Source organism: Rana temporaria, chromosome 9 (genome assembly GCF_905171775.1).
Source record: "Rana temporaria chromosome 9, aRanTem1.1, whole genome shotgun sequence".
Taxonomy (NCBI): domain Eukaryota; kingdom Metazoa; phylum Chordata; class Amphibia; order Anura; family Ranidae; genus Rana; species Rana temporaria.
The window spans coordinates 66,962,352-66,985,104 of record NC_053497.1 but is presented as its reverse complement, the minus strand read 5'-3'; the positions used below and the strand labels follow the sequence as shown (position 1 = coordinate 66,985,104).

General features: G+C 42.4%; 1 protein-coding gene across 1 annotated transcript in view; it reads left to right on the top strand.

Annotated features, from left to right (window-relative positions):
- Positions 1–22,435, top strand: part of HS6ST2 (heparan sulfate 6-O-sulfotransferase 2) — a 417,487-nt gene extending 395,052 nt beyond the window's left edge. The window contains exon 2 of the mRNA XM_040323717.1: positions 21,203–22,435. Coding sequence (XP_040179651.1) covers positions 21,203–21,899 — 697 coding nt within the window. The 3' untranslated portion in view covers positions 21,900–22,435. The remainder of the gene's footprint in view (positions 1–21,202) is intronic.
- The last annotated feature ends 318 nt before the right edge of the window (positions 22,436–22,753 follow it).

The following is a 22,753-nucleotide window of genomic DNA, read 5'->3' as shown; positions in this document are numbered from 1 at the left end:
TTAGGCTTGTCGAGGAACTCGACAAGCTTGCTTTGCGTACACACGGTCAAGACAAAATCTCCTCGTTCTCTAACGCGGTGACATACAACACATACAACGGCAGGGGAAGTTCGATTCCACTGGCTAAACTCTTGGGGCTGGTTTTGCTAATCTCATGTGTTTGCGTGTTAAGTGAAAGTTTGTTAAGAGACGATTTGCACTTTACAGTCAGGCCTAGTACACACGAGAGGATTTATCCGCGGATACGGTCCACCGGACCGTATCCGCAGATAAATCCTCTCGAGGATTTCCACGGATTTTGATCCGATGGAGTGTACTCACCATCGGATCGAAATCCGCGCCGAAATCCCATCGCGATGACGTGCGCGACGCTGTCATATAAGGAATTCCGCGCATGCGTAGAATCATTACGACGCATGCGGGGGATCCATTCGGACGGATTGATCCGGTGAGTCTGTACAGACCAGCGGATCAATCTGTTGGGATGGATTCAAGCGGATAGATTTTAAAGCATGTCTTCAAATTTTTATCCGCTTGAAATCCATCCCAGGGGATAAAAATCCGCGGAAACAGATCCGCTGGATTGTACACACCAGGGGATCTATCCGCTGGAGCCGGTCCGCGGATCAATTCCAGCGGATGGATCCTCTCGTGTGTATGGGGCCTCAGTTACAGCTTGAAAAATGTGTTATCTCCATTACAAACGCTACTTTTACTCCCGTCTCATACTTTATTCTGAGCAAGCGCGGATTTCTTAGCATACACACGCTCGAGTTTCTCGTCGAAAACCAGCCCGACGAGCAAATTCAGACTCCCGTCGAGGAAAAAGAGAACTTGCTCTCTTTTTTGCTCGTCGAGTTCCTCGACAGTTTCCTCGATGAAAAACGTACACACGACCGTTTTCCTCGGCAAAAAAGCTCTCCCACCAAGTTTATTGATGGATTCTGCCGAGGAAACCGGTCGTGTGTACGAGACCTGAGAGTTTTGTCCGAAGGGCATTGGCCATGAACTTGTCTTGTATACAAACGGCACACAATGATCGGCCAACAAGCACGAGCGTAGTGACGTACTACGTGTTTTTTCAGCTCTTGAGCGCCACCCTTTGGGCACCTCCTGTTAATGTCGTGTTTGGTGAGCATTGATTTCGAGCATGCGTGTTTGTGCTTTGGACTTTTGTCTTACTGACTTGTGTACACACGATTGGAAAATCTGACAACAGGCCATTGTCCACAGAAAACTGCCATCCAACATTTGTCGGCGGAAAGTCCGACAACAATTGTCTGATGAAGTGTACAAACAGTCGGATTTTCTGCCAACAGGATGTCATCACACATTTCCCACAGGAAAATCCGATCGTGTGTACAAGGCTTTAGAGTTCCCTTCACTAGAACTAAGAGGCCAAGCCCAACCCCTGAAAAACAACTCCACACCATAATTCCCCTTCCACCAAATGATTTGGACCAGTGCACAAAGCATTGTCCATAAAGACATGGATGAGCAAGTTTGGGGGTGGAGGAACTTGACTGTCCTGACCTCAACCTGATAGAACACCTTTATTAGAGCAGAGACTGTGAGCCAGGCCTTCTCACCCAGGCCTCTCACAAATTCCCTTCTGGAAGAATGGTCAAACATTCCCATAGACACACTCCTAAACCTTGTGGACAGCCTTCCCTGAAGAGTTAAAGCTGTTATAGATGCAAAGGATGGGCCAACCCTAATATTGAAATATTGAACCCTACGGACTAAGGCTGGGATGCCTTTAAAGTTCATGTGCGTGTGAAGGCAGGTGACCCAATACGTTTTGTAATATATAGCTGGATTCAAGTAGCCCGCCGCATCTTTGCGGCAGCGTATCGTATTTACACTACGCCGCCGTAAGTTAGCTAGGCAAGTACTGTATTCACAAAGTACTTGCCTGCTAAGTTACGGCGGCGTAGCGTAAATGCAGCCGGCGTAAGCGCGCCTAATTCAAATTAGGCTGAGGGGACGTGTTTTATGTCAATAGGGGGTGACCTGACGTGATTGATGATTTTTTACGAACGGCGCATGCGCCGTCCGTGTACATATCCCAGTGTGCATTGCGGCAAAGTACGCCGCAAGGACGTATTGGTTTCGACGTGGACGTAAATTACGTCCAGCCCTATTCACGGACGACTTACACAAACGACGTAAAATTAGCAAATTTCGACGCGGGAACGACGGCCATACTTAACATTACTAGTCCAGCTATTTGATGGATTAATTTTACGCCTGAAAATGCCTTACGTAAACAGCGTATCTTTACTGCGACGGGCGGACGTACGTTCGTGAATAGGCGTATCTAGTGATTTACATATTCTACGCCGAAAGCAATGGAAGCGCCACCTAGCGGCCAGCCTAAATATTGCACCCTAAGATACGATGGCGCAAGCCATCGTATCTTAGATAGGTTTAAGTGTATCTCTGTTTGAGAATACACTTAAACTTAGGACGGCGCAGATTCCGAGTTAGGTCGCCGTATCTACTGATACGCCGGCCTAACTCTATGTGAATCTAGCTAATAGTGTATTTTGACATGTTTACTGGTCTTGCAGCAATTTTAATCCTCATAGAATCCCAGAATAAATCAGCTGGTGTTAAATCGGGATCACCGCTGAATATACTGTACCTGTTTTTTATTTTAACTGACATGTGCCTGCCCTCTGTAAATGGCGTGTTTGGTGAGACTTCTCATTTATCTGTGTACAATAAGTGATGCTTCCCTCTGTGTGGAAACTCCCCTTATTGATTTTTTGAAACCTCACTCTACTTTTATTCTATGAGATGGTAAGTAAATATTCTGCCAGGAGTCAATGTTTCTTCTTTGAGTACATTAGTAACCCGCTCAGCTTTTTCAAATCAAAACATTTGCATTCCAACCGGGCCATTTTGTTTTCCACTAGGTCTTATGATACAGGGATCACATTTCTCCAACCTTTCAATGGCAATGCGACTCCTCCATTTCATTTAAAGCACAGGTATTTTATTTCTATCGCTTTCCACATAAATATCCATTTCTTACTTTACCCCTCATGAAAATCAATGGGTGAAGCCTTGGACAATGATTTTCACCATTTAGGTCTGATGTGTACATCGGTATAAATACATGCACTGGGCTAGATTCAGGTAGGGGCGCGCATAGTTACCGCGGCGCAGCGTATTGTATTTACGCTACGCCGACGCAACTTACAGGAGCTAGTGCAGTATTCACAAAGCACTTGCCCCGTAAGTTGCGGCGGCGTAGCGTAAATGGGGCCGGCGTAAGCGCGCGTAATTCAAATGTGGAAGGGGGCGTGTTTTATGTAAATCTATGATGACCTGACGTGATTGACGTTTTGTACATATCCCAGTGTGCATTGCTCCCAAGTACGGCACAATGACGTATTGGTTTCGACGTGAACTTAAATTACATCCAGCCCTATTCGCGAACGACTTACGCAAACGACATAAAAAATTCAAATTTCGAAGCGGGGAAAAACGTCCATACTTAACATTGGCTGCGCCTCCTAATAGCAGGAACAACCTTACGCGGAAAAAAGCCTAACGTAAACTACGTAAATAAATTGCGCCGGCCGTACGTACGTTTGTGAATCAGCGTATCTAGGTAATTTGCATATTCTACGCCGAAAACAACGGAAGCGCCCCTAGCGGCCAACGTAATATTGCACACAATTATACGCCGCCGCATTCAAGTTACGTCGGCGGAGGAAGCCTATTTTTGGAGCGTATCTGCCTTTGAGAATCGGCGTAACGATACGCCGGCGCAGATTTGAAATTACGGCGGCGTATCTGGAGATACGCCGCTGTAAATGCTACATGAATCTAGCCCACTGTTTCCAGCTGCCTTTTTCAACCAGTGTGCCTTCTGGGTTCTTCACAAATTGTCCAAAATTTTTCAACAAGCCAGTGAGTGGATCAAGTTTGCCTTTTTATCACACACAGCCCCAGTTTTTTATTGTGTAGTATTACAACCTTGGGTACCATGTGGGCCATCCACTGGCATCCTAAAAACCCGTACACCCGATCTGATATTTCCGACAATAATTCTCAGACGGATGTGTTTTGTCAGATAATCCGACCGTCTGTGTGCTCCATCGGACAATTGTTGTCGCAATTTCCAACAACAAATGTTGGCTGTGCATGCTCTCAAATTGTCCGACAACAAATGTGTTACGTCGTATCATCCGATCGCGTGTACAACAATCCGTTGGACTAAAATCCAAAGTACAAATATGCATGCTCAGAAGCAATGCTAACCATAAGACAACATTAGCAGAAGTTGCCCAAAGGGTGGCGCTAAAGAGCTGAAAACGTCTAGTAAGTCGCTATGTTCGTGTTGGCTAAAAACGTTCTGACGTGTGTATGCATACCAAGTTCACGGACAACGGCCTTCGGACAAAAATTCACAGATTTGTCTGATGGAAGTCCGATCGTGTGCACGAGGCTTAACAAATAATGTCATCGGTGGATATAGAAGACTTCAGGCCTCGCACAGCATCCTTGTTTGGCCCTCCCTTGTCCCTCTCTGTCTGGGTGTTACGTTACCTGAGTGAGGATAAGAAAGTGATGGAGAAGAGAAACACAAGAATACTAGTTGGTACCAATGTGCAAAGATGGGGGGATTAAACCTTAATTTTGGGTGGCCCACATGTATGGATCCTGCTGCAATATGTAACTATGATGCTGTGTACACACGATCATTTTTCGGGTTGTAAAAAATGATTTTTTTTTTAATGTCATTAAAAACGATCGTGTGTGGACTTCAGAGAATTTTTCGGGTTCTGAAAAACGGGCCAAAAACAATTCGAACATGCTCTATTTTTTCACGACGTTTTTAACGAGTTGTCGTTTTTCGGGTTGTAAAAAATGCTCATGTGTGGGATTTAACGACGTGAAAAACCCGCGCATGCTCAGAAGCAAGTTATGAGACGGGAGCGCTCATTCTGGTAAAACTACCGTTCGTAATGGAGTAAGCACATTCATCACGCTGTAACAGACAGAAAAGCGCAAATTGTCTTTTACTAACACAAAATCAGCTAAAGCAGCCCAAAGGGTGGCGCCATCCGCATGTAACTTCCCCTTTATAGTGCCGTCGTACGTGTTGTACGTCACCGCGCTTTGCTAGAGCATTTTGTTTTCACGATCGTGTGTAGGCAAGGCCGTTTTAATGATCAAGTTGAAAAAAACGTAGGGGCAGATTCACGTACTTCCGCGCATCTTTCCGCCGGGCGCAGCGTATCTAAGATACACTACGCCGCCGTAACTTATTTTTTTTTTCGAATCCTCAAAGAATTTGTGACGTAAGTTACAGCGGCGTAGTGTATCTTTGGTGGCGTAAGGGCGCAGAATTCAAATGGATGTTATGGGGGCGTGTTTTATGTAAATACATTGTGACACGACGTAAACAATGTTTTTTTTGAACGGCGCATGCGCCGTCCGTGGGGGTATCCCAGTGTGCATGCTCGAAATTAAACCAGAACAAGCCAATGCTTACAACGGTGACGTCATTTTACGCAAATCCCGTGGGGGTACCCCATTGCGCATGCTCGAAATTAAACCAGAACAAGCCAATGCTTACAACGGTGACGTCATTTTACGCAAATCCCTATTCGCGAACGACTTACACAAACGACGTAAAAAATTTAAATTTCGAGGCGGGAACGACGGCCATACTTAACATTGAGTACGCCACCATATAGCAGCTTTAACTATCCGCCAGAAAAAGCTGAACGCAAACGACGTAAAAAAATGCGCCGGCCGGATGTACGTTCGTGGATCGCCGTAACTAGCTAATTTGCATACTCGACGCAGAATTCGACGGAAACGCCACCTAGCGGCCAGCAGACGTACGCCTGCCGGATCGATCTTAGATGCCGTCGTATCATGTTTTGTAGATAGAAAATAAAGATACGACGCGGGAAATTTAAAATTACACCGGCGTATCAATAGATACGCTGGCATAATTCTTTTGTGGATCTGCCCCGTAGTTTCTTCTAGAGCCTGAAAAACTTCATTTTTTACAACCTGAAAAATGATCGTGTGTACGCGGCATTAGTTTCGTTTTTTACCTTTTAGAATGGTGTGCCATGAGATTGTGCGTGATTTTACATGGTGCCTAGACTGTGGTTGAGAAACATGTACTGTATCTACAGGATCTCTGAGGGTCTGTGTACATTGATGCATTAAAGTAATAAGCGGTAAAATAATTTTAGCATGCATTGCCAAGACTCTTATAAACACATGATACAGTAATCATTGCCATTCTCTTCGCTTGGCACCCCAACACACTTGTACAGTGCAATATCATTGCATAGCGTTGCCAAAAATGTTGCAGGTGCAAATTTTCATGCATTAACACTATCAGCCCATTTGAATTGAACCCATAGGCAGCGTGCCATAATAAAAATGTGTTGCATTATGCACACAAGGCGTCGTGTGAATGGGCCCTTGGAGGGCTACGCAGCATGGGGGATTTTAATCTCTTGCCGCTGAGAGATTTGACCACTTGCTGGCAGTTGCCTCATTAGGCTAGAGCTGCACAGGAGATTTTTTAGCAGCTAAGTTAAGCCTTTAAAAAAATAAAAAAAACAACTCTGATTATTGTTAGGAGTAGCAATTGATTGCTAAACCGATAACAAATGGCTGCTTCCTAAAGGAACAGGAATAAATTGCTCACTTTGGAGTAAACTGTTAGTAAGCAATCAAAAGCTGGATGAAAGTGAAAGTGCCTGCAAATTGTTTTATTTATACATATTTCTCTTACTTTTATTGTCTATCAAGATTCAAACATTAAACATTTCATCTCAGCCTTAAAAAAAAACATTTTTTACTTAGAAAAAAAGATTTAAAGAAATCCTTATTTACATCACATCTTACATTTTTTGTGACAAAACATTGCATAAATCAGTGCACATATATAAGACCTGTTTAACCACTTCAATACCAGGCACTTACGCCCCTTCCTGCTCAAGCCAATTTTTGACTTTCTGCGCTGTCGCTGTTTAAATGACAATTGCGCGGTCATGCTACACTGTACCCAAACAGAATTGTTATCATTTTGTTCCCACAAATGGAGCTTTCTTTTGGTGGTATTTGATCGCCTCTGGGGTTTTTAATTTTTGCTATACAAATAACAAAAGACCAAAAATTGAGAAAAAAAATTAAAGTTTTTTTTTCTGTTATAAAATTTTGTAAATTAGTATGTTTTCTCCTTCACTGATGGGCACTGATAAGGCGGCACTGATGAGGCGGCTCCAATGAGGTGGCACTGATGGGTACTGATATGCGGCACTGATGGGCACTGGTAGGCGGCACTGTTGGGTGGCACTGATATGCAGCATTGATAGGCGGCACTGATGGGTACTCATGGGTGGCACTGGTGGGCACTGATTGGCACTGATAGGTGACACTGATGGGCACTGAAAGGCTGCAATGGTGGGTACATATGGGTGCACTGATGGGCATTGATACATGGCACTGATGGGCACTTACATTCGGCACTGATATGCAGCACTGATGGGTATCCCTGGTGGCACTGGCAGGGATTTTGGGTGGCACTGGTTGGCAGCTGCCTGGGCATTGATTGGCAGCTGCCTTTGCACAGATTGACATTCCCTGGTGGTCTAGGGGGCATACCTGGTGGTCCAGTGTGGATGCCCATCCCTGGTGGTCCTGGGCGGCATGCTGGTGGTCCTGTGCGGTGATTCGAGGGGGGGCTGCGCTGATAAACTATTAGCACATACTCCCCCTCTCAGGAGAGCAGCCGATCGGCACTCCTTTACTCGCGTCTGTCAGACGCGAGTGAGGAAAAGCTGATCAGCGGCTCTTCCTGTTTACATTGTGATCAGCCGTGATTGGACATGGCTGATCACGTGGTAAAGAGCCTCCGAGATCGGTGTAGTGGTGTGTCAGACTGACACGAGCGCGCGGCGGCTGTTATCCTGCAGGACATCAATAGACGTCGAGTCAGGATAACAAAACCACTTCCCGGACGTCAATTTACTATTGACCGGGCAGGAAGTGGTTAAAGATGTTCAAAGGTATGTGCCCTCTCCAAAGCCTCACAGCCTTTTGCACAGCGAACCTGAATACAGATATATTTTTTTAACATAAATTCAAATACATTAATATTAGCTGTGCAGAAAGCTTTGAGAGTGAAAAAATGATGTGATTTGATAACCAACCCACATACAGTATACAGATTAAGACTTTCATTGTGTTGTGCTGATTTGCTTGGAGCTTAAAGTGGTTCTAAAAGGTTAATGCACTTCCTGCATTAACCACTTGCTTACAGGGCACTTAAACCCCCCTCCTGCCCAGACCAATTTTCAGCTTTCAGCGCTGTCGCACTTTGAATGACAATTGCGCGGTCATACAACACTGTACCCGATTTAAAAAAAAAAAATTATATTTTTTTATATTTTGTTATAAAATTTAGCAAACAAGTCATTTTTCTCCTTCAATGATGTACGCTGATGAGGCTGCACTGATGGGCACCGATGGGCTGCATTGAAGAGCACAGATGGGCTGCATTCATGGGCACCGATAAGGCGGCACTGGTGGGCATATGAACACAGTGTTCAAACTACACATGTGAGGTATCGCCGCGATCGGTAGAGCGAGAGCAATAATTCTAGCCCTATACCTCTTCTGCAACTCAAAACATGCAACCTGTAGAATTTTTTAAACGTCGCCTATGGAGATTTTTAAGGGTAAAAGTTTGTGGCCATTCCTTGAGCGGGCACAATTTTGAAGCGTGACATTTTGGGTATCAATTTACTCCGGGTAATATTATCTTTTTACAATATAAAGAAAATTGAGCTAACTTTACTGTTGTCTTATTTTTTATTTCCAAAAAGTGTATTTTTGCCAAAAAGAAATGCGCTTGTAAGACCGCTGCGCAAATACGGTGTGACAGAAAGTATTGCAGCAACCGCCATTTTATTCTCTAGGGTGTTAGAAAAAAATGTATAATGTTTGGGGGTTATAAGTAATTTTCTAGCAACAAAAAAACGTTTTTAACTTCTCAGAAAGAGGCTCTGTCCTTAAGTGGTTAATAAAACATTTTCCTTTACAATCACTTTAAAGCGGACGTTCAGTCATTTTTTCATCTTTCCATCTATTAAATCTTCTTCCCTCATTGTCTTAACTTTGGATAGTAAAAAAAAAATTCTGCCAGTAAATACCACCTTATACAGCCCACTTCCTGTTTCTTGTCTGGTCATTAGCCTAGGCTTATGATATCATGCACAGCTCTCTCTCTCTATCACTCTTGGGAGAGTTTGCCAGGAATGGAGGGAGAATGAGTCATAAGAGGGCCAATGAAAGCTGCAGGTGTGTCTGTGTAAATCCAGGAAGTGAACAGGCAGCAGCTTCAGCTGCCACAGTTAAAGCGGAGTTCCACCCAAAGTGGATCTTCTGCTTTAAGCACTCCTCACCTCCTGACATGCCACATTTGGCATGTACATTTTTTGAGGGGAGAGTGGGTACTTACTTTTGAGTGGGACTTTCTGTCCCACTTCCTTCTTCCACCTACGGGCCGCCTAGGCGACTCCTCTTCTCCCCCTAGGCAGCCCCTCCCTCTCGGCAATCTTCTGGGACACGTGACAGGTCCCAGAAGATTGCCTGTCCACTGGGAGAGTGCAGCGCAACTCGTGCATGCCCGAAGCCCAAAGCTGTCACGGCCGGGTGCCCACAGTGGCAATGGAGGCGCCGACGGAGAGGAGTAGCTGCTGACTTAATAAACAAAAAAGCCTGGAAATCCGCTTTAAAATGGATGCAGCCAGACTTAGTGGAGGAAGATTTCTGTAGCACATTTGACAAGTACAGAAGCACAGTATATATAAAATAATATGCAAAGTGGTTGGAGGGAAGCTTCAGAATGGCAAAGATGTTTTTATTACAAATGATGTGAGTAGACTGCAGTTCCTCTTTAAGGAAACATTGACAGGACACTGACTGCCTAAAAGTGTATTCTCCCATGTGAAGTGACATTGGGTGCACTTTGACTACCTGCCCTATCCATCTGGTTTACTGCAGAAGCATTAAGATTGTAGCCGGGCCCCCTGAACATCCTCTTGGCTCCTGTCTAGGTTGCCTATTGGATAATCTTGATCGCCATTTCAACAGAATTCCTGTGTCCACATCTTTTTGGCACATGCCTTCTCAGTGGTCAGGTCAAGCATCATGTTCATATGTGCACACAAAAAAATCCACTGGCGCTAAACAGGGATAGTAAAATTCCTAATATAAAAGTCGTTATAGATATGTCGGGTGTGGAGTAGATCGTCCAGAGCTGCGAGAATTGTAGTACCCGGAAGTACCAAAAATACAGAAAACACACCAGAAGACCGCGCTCATGGTCATCTACAGTTCATAATAAACCAAACCATTTTGGGAAAGGACAAGAGTTTCAAATAAAATGTTTTGGAAGAAAATCCATTTATTGAAGATGAACTCCAGGTGTATGATAGAAACGTCCGTATAAAAATATGCAAAGCTGTATAAGCTGTATCAACAAATGTGGACTCCACAAACAGCTACCATCAAGTGCACAGGGTTAAAACCTCACAGGTTCAATGAACGTATCATCAGATGGAAATGACAATAACAGTACCTTCAGGGCAGATGGTAGGGTGGCAGTGGTGAGGAGATGACCATACAAGCCTCAACAGGAGCCTGTCACCAGGCGGTCCACGTACCTGCAGTGTCACCGTAGGGGAGAAACGACGGGATCATCCGACGAATCCACCGATCAGGGACACGGTATTGTGAGGTCTAGGAGGACAGCCGCTCGTTCCGTCCGTTCGTGATGACGTCACACGTCTGGGACGCCGCTCTTTGATCGAAGTGGTGAAGCAGAGATGTAGTTGCTGCCCTCTAGTGGAAGAACCGTAGATTACACGCTCACATGTAATATAGTGGAAGCCGCCAGCGGAAAATCAATATTAAAATGAAGTCAATCTTGAAAAATAAATAGATGGATTGGAATTCCATAAAATGGGGAATAGGGTGATAGTCTTGACGACGCGTTTCGCGCTTCAAAGCGCTTTTTCAAAGGGAGGTTTTAACCCCGTGCACTTGATGGTAGCTGTCTGTGGAGTCCACATTTGTTGATACAGCTTATACAGCTTTGCATATTTTTATACAGACGTTTCTATCATACACCTGGAGTTCATCTTCAATAAATGGATTTTCTTCCAAAACATTTTATTTGAAACTCTTGTCCTTTCCCAAAATTGTTTGGTTTATTATGAACTGTAGATGACCATGTTCATATGTGCTACAACACGATCTGCCTGCCCAAAACCGTGTCTGACGTGGGGCAAGAGTCAGGGCCGATCCACCCTATAGGCTCACTATGCAAGCCGCTTAGGGCCCCCCAAAGCTGCGGAGGGCCCCCAAATTACTAGAGGCCCCGCCTGGTGAGATATCATTTCCGGCCCCTCACCCCGCTTCTCAACTCGCTGGCTGCATGGGAGAAGAGGTAAGAAGTCAGCACCCCCCCCGCTTCTCACTTTAATGTAAGATGTCATTTCCGACAGCAGAACACCCCCCCCCCCCGATTCTCAACTTTAATCTTTAATGTGACATGTCACTGTTTTCTTAGGGCCCCAGGGAGGTAAGGATCGGCACTGGCAAGAGTACCCCTTTTGTTATTTTCTTTTTCCTTAAAATAACATAAACTACAAAAGTACATCAACATTTTCACAATTCCAAACAGTGGGGTGCATATCTTGTTCAGAACCATATGTCAGCCAATTTAATGAATAATTCCATACTTTCAATGCTATTGCGTAATAAACTCAGTAATGTTTTGTGCCATAGGTTAATGGAACTTCCACTGTATGAAGCAGAGCTTGGAACGCTAACAAACAAACATTCTACTGCGAAAAATTAATATAATGGGTTCATTTGTGCTTGATTCACAGCTGAGATGTGACATCTAGTGGGGATTTTAGAAAGATGAATGGTGATTTAGCATTAACAAATCATTATTATTGCAGCACGCTGTTATTATCTGGGGTTTTCACACACAATAGGTGGAGAATTATTAGTATTGTTTTTTGTGCAATTACAGTAAGTGCAATAACAATTAGGTTGTATATCATAAATGTGTTGTTCTGGAGGGAACTAGAGAAGATTTCATATTACGTAACTTATAACTCTGCGGTGACCTGAAGGCTTTATAATAAACGTTAAAATCTTTCAGCTGCTGGCTGAATAAGCATTTCGTTGTTTTAGCTGTTTATTAGGCAGCTGTATGCTTTTTAAAGACGTTGGGGATGTAGAGCTTCTGCCTAGGTCCATGATGTATTTGTGCTGAGATTTGTTCACTGTAGTGGCCCTGTGATGATTCCTATATTGATATGGCTGCGTGTACAGTGCCTTGAAAAAGTCTTCATACCCCTTAAAATTTTCCACATTTTGTCATGTTACAACCAATAACGTAAACGTATTTTATTGGGATGTTATATGATAGACAGGGGCGGACTGACCATTCGGGCACTGCCAGAGGGCCCCATGCCACTAGGGGGCCCATCAGGGTTGCCAGCCTCTGTAAAACTAGGGACAGTATATAAAAATCTGTGTTTTTTTTTTTAAATCCCAAGAATCCCAGTACCTTTTCAGTGTGTGTGTGTGTGTATTGTGTGTGTATGTATACTGTGTGTGTATATTGTGTGTCTGTGCATGTATACTGTGTGTGTGTGTGTGTATACTGTGTGGCCCCATAATCTCCTATTGCCCGGGGGCCCCATAATCTCCTATAGCCCGGGGGGCCCCATAATCTCCTATAGCCCGGGGGGCCCCATAATCTCCTATAGCCCGGGGGCCCCATAATCTCCTATAGCCCGGGGGGCCCCATAATCTCCTATAGCCCGGGGGACCCCATAATCTCCTATAGCCCGGGGGGCCCCATAATCGCCTATAGCCCGGGGGACCCCATAATCTCCTATAGCCGGGGCCCCCATAATCTCCTATTAACCGGGGGCCCCATGAGTTGTCAGTCCGCCCCTGGTGATAGACCAACACAAAGTGGCACATAATTGTGACGTGGAAGGAAAATTATAAATGTTTATTTTTTTTTATTTTTTTACAAATAAATATGTGATGTGCATTTGTATTTACCCCCCTTGAGTCAATACTTTGTAGAACCACCCTCTTTTTGGGGAGGTCTCTACCAGCTTTGCACATTTAGAGAGTGACATTTTTGCCCTTTCTTCTTTGCAAAATAGCTCAAGCTCTGTCGGATTGGATGGAGAGCGTCTGTGAACAGAAATTTTCAAGTCTTGCCACAGATTCTCAATTGGATTTAGGTCTGGACTTTGACTGGGCCATTCTAACACACAAATATGCTTTGATCCAAACCATTCCTTTGTAGCTTTGTGTTGGTCTATCACATAAAATCCCACTAAAATACATTTACATTTTTGGTTGTAACATGACAAAATGTGGAAAATTTCAAGGCATATGAATACTTTTTTAAGGCACTGTATATTTCCGAGAATGCGTCAAATTGATTCCGAGCATGCATGTTTTTTTGCGCGTCGGACTTGCATACAGAACTATTTTGTTGGAAAAATTGAGAACCAGCTCTTAAATTTTTGCTGTCGGAAATTTTGACAGAAAAAGTCTGATGGGGCCTACACAAAGGCCCCCGGTCTCTCAGCAACTGGCTTTCCCACCAAAAGCTCACATCGAACTTTTCTTGTCGGAATTTCCGATCGTGTGCATTAGTGATATGGAGACCTGTGGGTTTATAGTGTTGCTATAGCAGTTAGGTTGCTGCTGAAACCAGGAGCACCACAAAGATGAATCAATAAGATGGTTAGGTGGGAGTGATTGTCTTTTATTATCAGTCGAAAGCCAGAATTTGGGCGAGGGGTTGGTAACAGAAACCCCCTTCTTTAGGGCTTGGATGTGCAGTTATTAACCACTTAAGGACCGCCTCCTGCACATATACTTCGGCAGAATGGCACGGCTGGGCACAAGCACGTACAGGTACGTCCTCTTTAAGTGCCCAGCCGTGGTCAGAAGCTCCGTGGCCACGGGACCCGCTGACCCGATCGCCGCTGGAGTCCCGCGATCGGTCCCCGGAGCTGAAGAACGGGGAGAGCTGTGTGTAAACACAGCTTCCCCGTTCTTCACTGTGGCGCCGATATCGATCGTGTGTTCCCTAATATAGGGAACCACAATTAATGATGTCACACCTACAGCCACACCCCCCTACAGTTAGAAACACAGATGAGGTCACACTTAACCCCTTGTGGTTAACTCCCAAACTGCAATTGTCATTTTCACAGTAAACAATGCATTTTTTGCTGTGAAAATTAAAATGGTCCCAAAAATGTGTAAAAATTGTCCGAAGTGTCCGCCATAATGTCGCAGTCATAAAAAAAAAAATCGCTGATCGCCACCATTAGTAGAAAAAAAAATTAATAAAAATGCAATAAAACTATCCCCTATTTTGTAAACGCTATAAAGTTTGCGCAAACCAATCGATAAACGCTTATTGCGATTTTTTTTTTACCAAAAATAGGTAGAAAAATATGTATCGGCCTAAACTGAGGAAAAAAATAAACATTTTATAAGTTTTTGGGGGATATTTATTATAGCAAAAAGTTAAAAATATAGCATTTTTTTCAAAATTGTCGCTCTATTTTTGTTTATAGCGCAAAAAATAAAAAAACGCAGAGGTGATCAAATACCACCAAAGAAAGCTCTATTTGTGGGAAAAAAAGGACGCCAATTTTGTTTGGGAGCCACGTCGCACGACCGCGCAATTGTCAGTTAAAGCAACGCAGTGCCGAATCGCAAAAACTGGCCAGGTCCTTTACCTGCCTAAAGGTCCGGGTCTTAAGTGGTTAACTCAGGAAAGAAGTATACAGCTCCTACAGCTAACACTCTGGGGGTTATTTACTAAAGCCAAATCCACTTTGCACTACAAGTGCAAACTACACGTGCAAAGTGCACTTGGAAGTACAGTCGCTGTAAATCTGAGGGGTAGATCTGAAATGAGGGGAAGCTCTGCTGATTTTATTATACAATCATGTGCAAGCTAAAATACTGTTTTTCATTTTCCTTGCATGTCCCCCTCGGATCTACAGCCACTGCACTTTGCACTTGTGGTGCACAGAGGATTTGCCTTTCGTAAATAACCCCCTCTGTGTCTGTATTTCTGTTAGTGAAGTCTTGATCTAGTCTAGTGGATAGTGGGGGCAGCAATCCAGTGCACAGCACCTTTATTAATTTACCTTCCCTCATTTGTTTGTTTTTTTGGTGCTCCCTTTTCTTATTTTACTGTCATTTTCATCTCCACCCTAAACACATTTTCATGTTCTTTCTTACCGAGCCGCACTGTAATCTCCAGCCTGAAGCTCATGGCGATTTATGGAGTAATAACCAAGGTGCTAACCATTGTGTATTGACTTTTCCAAAATACCTAAAAATCCATAAAATAATACAAGGGCGGTAAATAAACCTTTTAATAGATTCACCTGATCTTTGAGGAAATGTCTTTAATAAATTGAAAATTACATTTTGAACAGAGAAAAAAAATATATATAAATAAAGCACTGTAATAAAAATCCTGCCTGTATTTTATTAATTTGTAAATTGAGCCTAATGGGTGGAAATGGAATTGCTCTGCTACATAAGTGTGTACATACCATAGTTCTGCTGAAAAACAAAACACAACTTCATATAGAAGCCCCAGTTTACATACAACATGGATTTAGTAGATGGATCTTTAGCCATCTGGAGCATTATAGGCCCCCGAGCAGTGGCTGAATATAGAATTCTAATTGGGGAAAATAATATAATGAACTCTCCTATTAAATGAAAAACTGTTCATTGCTTCTTTACTATCATTTATTTTTGTCCTTAAAGCGGTATTAAACTCAAAAGCAAACATTTATTATATTGCAGCTCACCAATTCGTAGATGTGGTGGCTGCATTTTTTTTTTTTTTTTTTTTTTTTTTTTTAGGCTTCTCTCTATTTCACCTGGTGATCTGGCCAGTAAGTGCCGGTTCACACTACAGCGACTTGGGATCCGACTTGCCAGACCTCAAGTTGCCCCAAGTCGCTGGACATAAGAAATTCCATTGAAGTGAATGAGAGCCGTCTTAAAGCGGGGGTTCACCCAAAAAAAAAAAAAATTTTTTAAATTACATCTAGCAGAGCCAGCATACTAAGGACATTACATTTCGGCAGGTCATTTTTTTTCTCAGTACATACCTTTATATCCTGATGTTGTCCAGGGCTTCTGGGTTCCGATGACTGCAGGACTGGGCGTTCCTATCCCTCCGTTCGATGATTGACGTCTTGTGAAACAGGTGACCTGTCGCACAACACACATCACCAGATGTCTGGAAATAGCTGAGCTGCGAGTCGGCACTATACGGCGCCTGCGCAGTCAGCTCTACACGGCGGGCGCAGGCGCCGTATAGTGCCGACTCGCAGCTCGGCTATTTCCGGAAATCTGGTGACGCGCGTTGTGCGACAGGTCACCTGTTTCACAAGACGTCAATCATCAAACGGAAGGATAGGAACGCCCAGTCCCGCAGTCATCGGAACCCCCGAGGCAGGGATAGGAACGTCCAGTCCCGGAGTCGCCAGAACGTGGAAGCCCTGGACAAAATCCGGATATAAAGGTAAGTACAGAGAAAAAAACTGCCAAAATGAAATGTCGTTACTATTGTACAATTAATGTAAAAAATTTGTTTTTAGGGTGAACCTCCACTTTAATGTACACTACTGAAGTCGCTCAGACTTCAGAAAAGGTTCTTGTACTACTTCAAGGCAACTTGTACCCATAGATTTCAATGAAAGTCGCCTCCAAAGTCGGATCTCCATTTAACTGAAGCAACTTTACAGGAAAAGAAAATAGTTTTACCCAGGCAAACCCCTCCCTCCCACAGAGCTGATTATTCTGTGATTGGCCACAGCCAAAGTCACCCGTCCTGGAGGCAACTTCAAGTCACGTTGCAAGTTACTCAAAGTCACGCTGAAGTAGTGCTGAAATCGCCTTGCAAAGTCGCGCTGTAAGTCGGGTTGCCCCTGTGTGAACCAGCACGAACTCTGTTGTTTTTCAACAGAAAGAATCACTACTGCAAATATAGCAGTTAAGAGGGTTGAGACAAACCATTTACCACTAACAGGGATGCTTACAATGATCTGCTTTTTTTTATTCATGTAAAAACTGTTATCCTAAAAGAAAAAAAAAACTGTTGCTGTACTTCTTGTGTAATTGTAGTGTGAGCTGGAGTTTGGCTTCAATATGTTAGTATATCTAAATCTGTTAGTTCATCTAATACTCCCCTCCCCCAAGACTGACAATGCTGCTGTCCAAAGGTGCCCCTGTGTTCCTTTATTGCGAGTGGGGGCACCCTAAGCCCCGGTTTACACTGCCCATGACTTCAAAGTCGGACCCCAGCGTGACTTCGGCACGACTTGCAGGTGACTTCTTTAACCACTTCCCTACCGAGTCATAGTAAAATGACGTCGGCGGGAACCTTTCGTCCTCCAGAGTGGACGTCATATGACGTCCTTGCATTCCCGGCCGCTAGGGGGCACGCCCCCCCCCCCCCCCCGATTGATAATGGCAAGGCTCACATAACTGTTTCTGTGTACTCAGTTAAGCCCTGTACACACGATCGGTCCATCCGATGAGAACGGACAGATGGACCTGACTGATGGTCCGTCACGCCTACACACCATCGGTTAAAAAAACGATCGTGTCAGAACGTGGTGACGTAAAACACAACGACGTGCTGAAAAAAACGACGTTCAATGCTTCCAAGCATGTGTCGACTTGATTCTGAGCATGCACAGGTTTTTTAAACGATGGTTGTGCCTAATAACGATCGGTTTTTAACTATCGGTTAGGAATCTATCGGTTAAATTTAAAACAGGTTGGCTTTTTTTTTAACCGATGGTTAAATAACCTATGGCGCCCACACACGATCGGTTTGGACCGATGAAACTGGCCCATCAGACCGTTCTTATCGGTTTAACTGATCGTGTGTATGCGGCCTTAGGTGCTGCAGTATTTGTTAATGCTATATCATTTAAATGAAAATAAATAAATAAAATAAAATTGCACAGCAGCATTTTAGCGTTATTTCAAGTAACCCGAACCACCATCAATGCAAATGAGCGAATCAGGAAACTATTTGGCATGAAATTTTAGCTGATCCCGATGATGCTGCAATTAAAGCTATATGTGTTTTGTCAGCAGTCTGCAATTTATACATCCAGGCAAACCCTTGCAATAGATAATGCCTTTTTATGGCATGTGAAGGTTGGATGGTTTTGGGCAGGGCCTCATTGTTAAAGATTAATGATGCAAGGAGTCTCACTAATGCTGTTAGACATTGCATGGTGTGGTGTTCCAGTTATATCTCACTAAACCTATCTAGCATTTCTAATAAAAACTGAATGTGCTTATCCTGCACAAAGAGCCACTCAATATTGTGCTGCATAGGTGAACAGATTGTAAATTAAGATTTAATTTAGAGTTGACTGGGGACATCTAGTGGTAAAAGTTAAGAAGCGCGTGTTTTGGTTTGTGTATAAAAATTTCATATCCCAATATTGGCTCTTGCTGGATTAAATGAACAATAGGCTCCTTATACTGCATTATCATAAACATAATTTCATTTTCGGCTACATTTTGATCAAAAAATTCTTTAATATACATAGTCTGGAGATGGCTGCATACAGCTGATTAAATCTAGACTTGCTTGCATGTATAACAATATGAGATGAAAGAATAATATAGAGAACATGAATTTTAATTTCGTTTTTATATATCAGTGCACTTATCTATAAAAACTGGATTATGAGACAAGAATTCTGCTGTGTTTAGCCAACGCGTCTGGCTGCCACTATTTATTATTCATTGTGCTGTCTGCAGAATAAGCTCAGCTGTATGCAGAATTTTGCTCAAAGGATGAATGGACATAAACTTGAACATTGCTAATTATTGTTATAGGCATGTATAAACACATTGGTTGTAAGTAAGTGCTTTCAAGACATGAGCAGAATAAATGTGGTCAGTGAATTATGGTACATTAAGCTCATACACAAAGCTACAGTCTATAAAGATTAATATAAGATTTATTGCAGGTACCATATGATCTACATATGATATATGATGTACAGTTCTAGAGCTCGCGGGTTAAGTCTATTAGCCATCGGGTACTTATGTACTGTTGCTTTTAGACCTGACAAAACAGGAAAGAGGGGGTATATGATTACTTCAGGGCCAAGGTTCTAACAATGGATGAGAGATAGTGGGGTTGATTTACTATAGCAAATAGGCTGTTCACTTTTCAAGGGAAATTGTGCATTGTAAAGGGGATTTTCTCCAAAGAATACCTAACGGTAATGTTGCTTGCACATGATTGGCTGATGGAAGTCAGCAGAGCTTCACCTCATTCACTAAGCTCTGGGGTATTTTTCGTTGCAAAGTGAACAGTCGATTTGCCTTTACAAAGTCAACCCCAATGTGTGTTTAGTATCAGGACCTACAACATGCCAAGTAGTACGTAGAGCTGAAGTAAGAATGATTTCTTATTCTTAGTTCTTATTCAGTTCTTATTTATGTTTTAAAGAAATATGGATGTGGATAGGAACCCAGAAAGGCTGTCTGCTCCAAGGCCCACGATTGCTGCTGTCAGTAGGAGATTTTCAGAAGTTAGGCAACAGCAGTGATCACTTTTAGGCATTGAAGACCTGGTTCTTGGCTTATCTAAGCAGATAAAGAATAAACACTTTAAAGTCATAATAGATACCAATTTCTTTCTTTTTAGTTCATTAAAGTAGATGTAAACCCTCCATACACCCAGTGAAGTGAACAGCCTCAGATGATACACGGAGATTAACCAAATCTCCCTACATAGGTTTTATATGTATGTCTGCTATATTCACATTTATATACTTTTTAGAATGTTCAGATTTTGTTAGGAGATTTTCTCTTCCTGGTTAACACAGAGTGTGATGTCTAGGCATACAGCCAAGATAGCTAACATTGCTGATTGGAGGAAAGGCACACGCCCCCTCTCATCATAGGCAGAGACTTTCAGAGCTGTTTTGTAATAGGAGCTTCTCTCTGCTACTCTATTTTAGCAACCTCCTTTGACAAAAGATTTAGGCTGCTTTTGTCTAAAAAGTCAAAAAATATGTCAGGAGTTCTCAGGCTGATAACAGGGGAACCGTTCAGAAGAGAGCTATAAGACTTAGCTCATTGAAAAGAGAGAACAAAATACTGCAGATATGTGCCCAGCTCAAATTTCATGAATCGGGTTTACATCCACTTTAATGTCTGGTTTACTGTACAGTAAAATGCAAAATGTACCCAAGGTTTTATCATTAATAACTAGTTATCTGCAGTACCCAATGGTACAGTCTTGAAAGCTCCCAACTTTACTATGGCCATGTGCCATAAAGTAAATTAATTGTGGAATTTTACTTTAAGAAAATATAGTTGGACTAATTAGATGGACAAACAATATTGCACTTTCTAATTTGCTTATGTTGTGTGTATATATATATTTAAAGGAAACGTTTACTACTTATCTAAAACCTGATCTAGTAGACTTTAATAGGAAGCAACTATACTGCAGGAGAAGCATCACATAGTAGTCATTGAGTAGTTTGACCTTAAGTTCTGTGAAGACTTTTGGGACAGTGAGTGCGTAAATTATAAGAGCTAGGAAATGAAGATTCTAAAAGCCTGACTACAAACAGAATAGTGTTTCTGTGGCTGAAAATATGGTAAATGTGAATTTTTTTTAAACATTTTCAAAAATCCGATCTAGCCAATACAATCTAAGGCCACACTCCAGTCAGAATTGAAAATAAAAATGGGATAAAAAGGGGATCAGTTGTACATCCAGAAATAACTGTGTTTCACCAGTCTGACTTTTTTCATCGGAAATTCCGATCGTGTGTACAAGGCATTAGTCTTTTGACTAAAATGGCATTTTAGTTTTAGTCCCATTTTAGTCATCTCAATTGTTTTAGTCCTATTTTAGTCAACAAAAATAGTATTCCTTTAGTCGACGAAATTAACACTGTTGTAAACTTGCCCTGACTGTGTTGATGATGATCATTATTTATCAAAGAAAGCACTTATCTCAGGTATTCACATTAAGTATTTGTTTCTTTATGTTTTACAGGAACTTCTACTACATAACCATCCTCCGTGATCCTGTTTCTCGATATTTAAGTGAATGGAGACATGTCCAGAGAGGAGCGACCTGGAAGGCTTCTCTCCATGTATGTGATGGAAGATCCCCAACCTCAGATGAATTGCCTAGCTGTTACGCTGGAGATGATTGGTCAGGCTGTTCTTTGAAGGAGTTTATGGATTGCCCCTATAATTTAGCCAATAACAGACAAGTTCGTATGTTGGCTGATTTGAGCTTGGTAGGATGCTACAACCTATCTGTGATGCCTGAGGAGCAGCGAAACAAGGTTCTTCTTGACAGCGCCAAGGAAAACCTCAAGCGCATGGCTTTTTTTGGTCTGACAGAATTCCAGAGGAAGACCCAATATCTTTTTGAAAAAACTTTTAACATGAACTTCATCTCTCCTTTCACTCAGTTCAATAGCACGAGGGCGTCAAGCGTGGAGATAGATGACCTGATACAGACACGTATAGAGACATTGAATTTTCTAGACATGGAGTTATATGAATATGCAAAAGACCTTTTCTTACAAAGATATCAATTTATGAGACAAAAAGAACACCAGGAAGCAAGACGGAAGCGCCAGGAACAACGGAAAATCTTGCGAGCAAAACATGCAAATCACAAACTGGATATGGACAACTCAACTGCTGATTATATAGGAAATGTAGAGAAATGGCGGTAGTAGATTTTATAGTCTTAGTCTACTATTAGAACTATACAATAAACCGAAAACTGGAGATAAAACAAATTAGGCAATGACCTATTCCAAATGATTTTAAGCTTCGTATACACTTGAAGCCGAAGATGTTTATCAGTTGCCTTTGCAAATGCCTTTGCATTCATTATTGTAATTATACTGTACATGGGAGTTAGTTGTGTGACTTAGTTCAAAAAGATTGAAGAGCAAATGATAGTCTATTAGTAGACCTGATTATCAAAGAAATGCAGAATCCAGTTTGCTTTATGGCTTTATCCAGAACACTTCATCAGACTATGTTCCATATTTACTTTTGTTGTAGAAAATAAGTTCCCATTTTAAATATCGTATGACTGGAAAATATTCAATTGATCAATTTCTAAATGCATTTGTCAGAGACATGGTTTAGCAGGGGGTGATATAACATTTATGCAATCTTGTTTCCTGAATAATTGACACATGGTAACTGGAATGGTTGACTGTGCTACTTTTTAAAAGACACAAATGGTTTTTAAAGCAAATTTGTCACTAAACATATTATTTTTTTTTATTATTATTAAAGCTGTACCTAGAAAGAAAATTGTAAATTCTCGCCTTTCCTGCCACCCTCTCAACTAAACGTTCTGATCAGGAAGAATCACTGGCTGACATCTTTGAAGAAACCAACACTTCTGGGATTGTCAATCTTTTGTGTCACTGCAGCAGTCACTTGTTCCTTCTGCTAGCCCAGTGTCATTTCAGGACTCAATAGTGATGTAGAGGTCAGTGGGAGGAACCACTGAGCACTGCAGGAGAACAACACTTCTAGAAGTATTGGTTTCTGCACAGCCAATGGATCC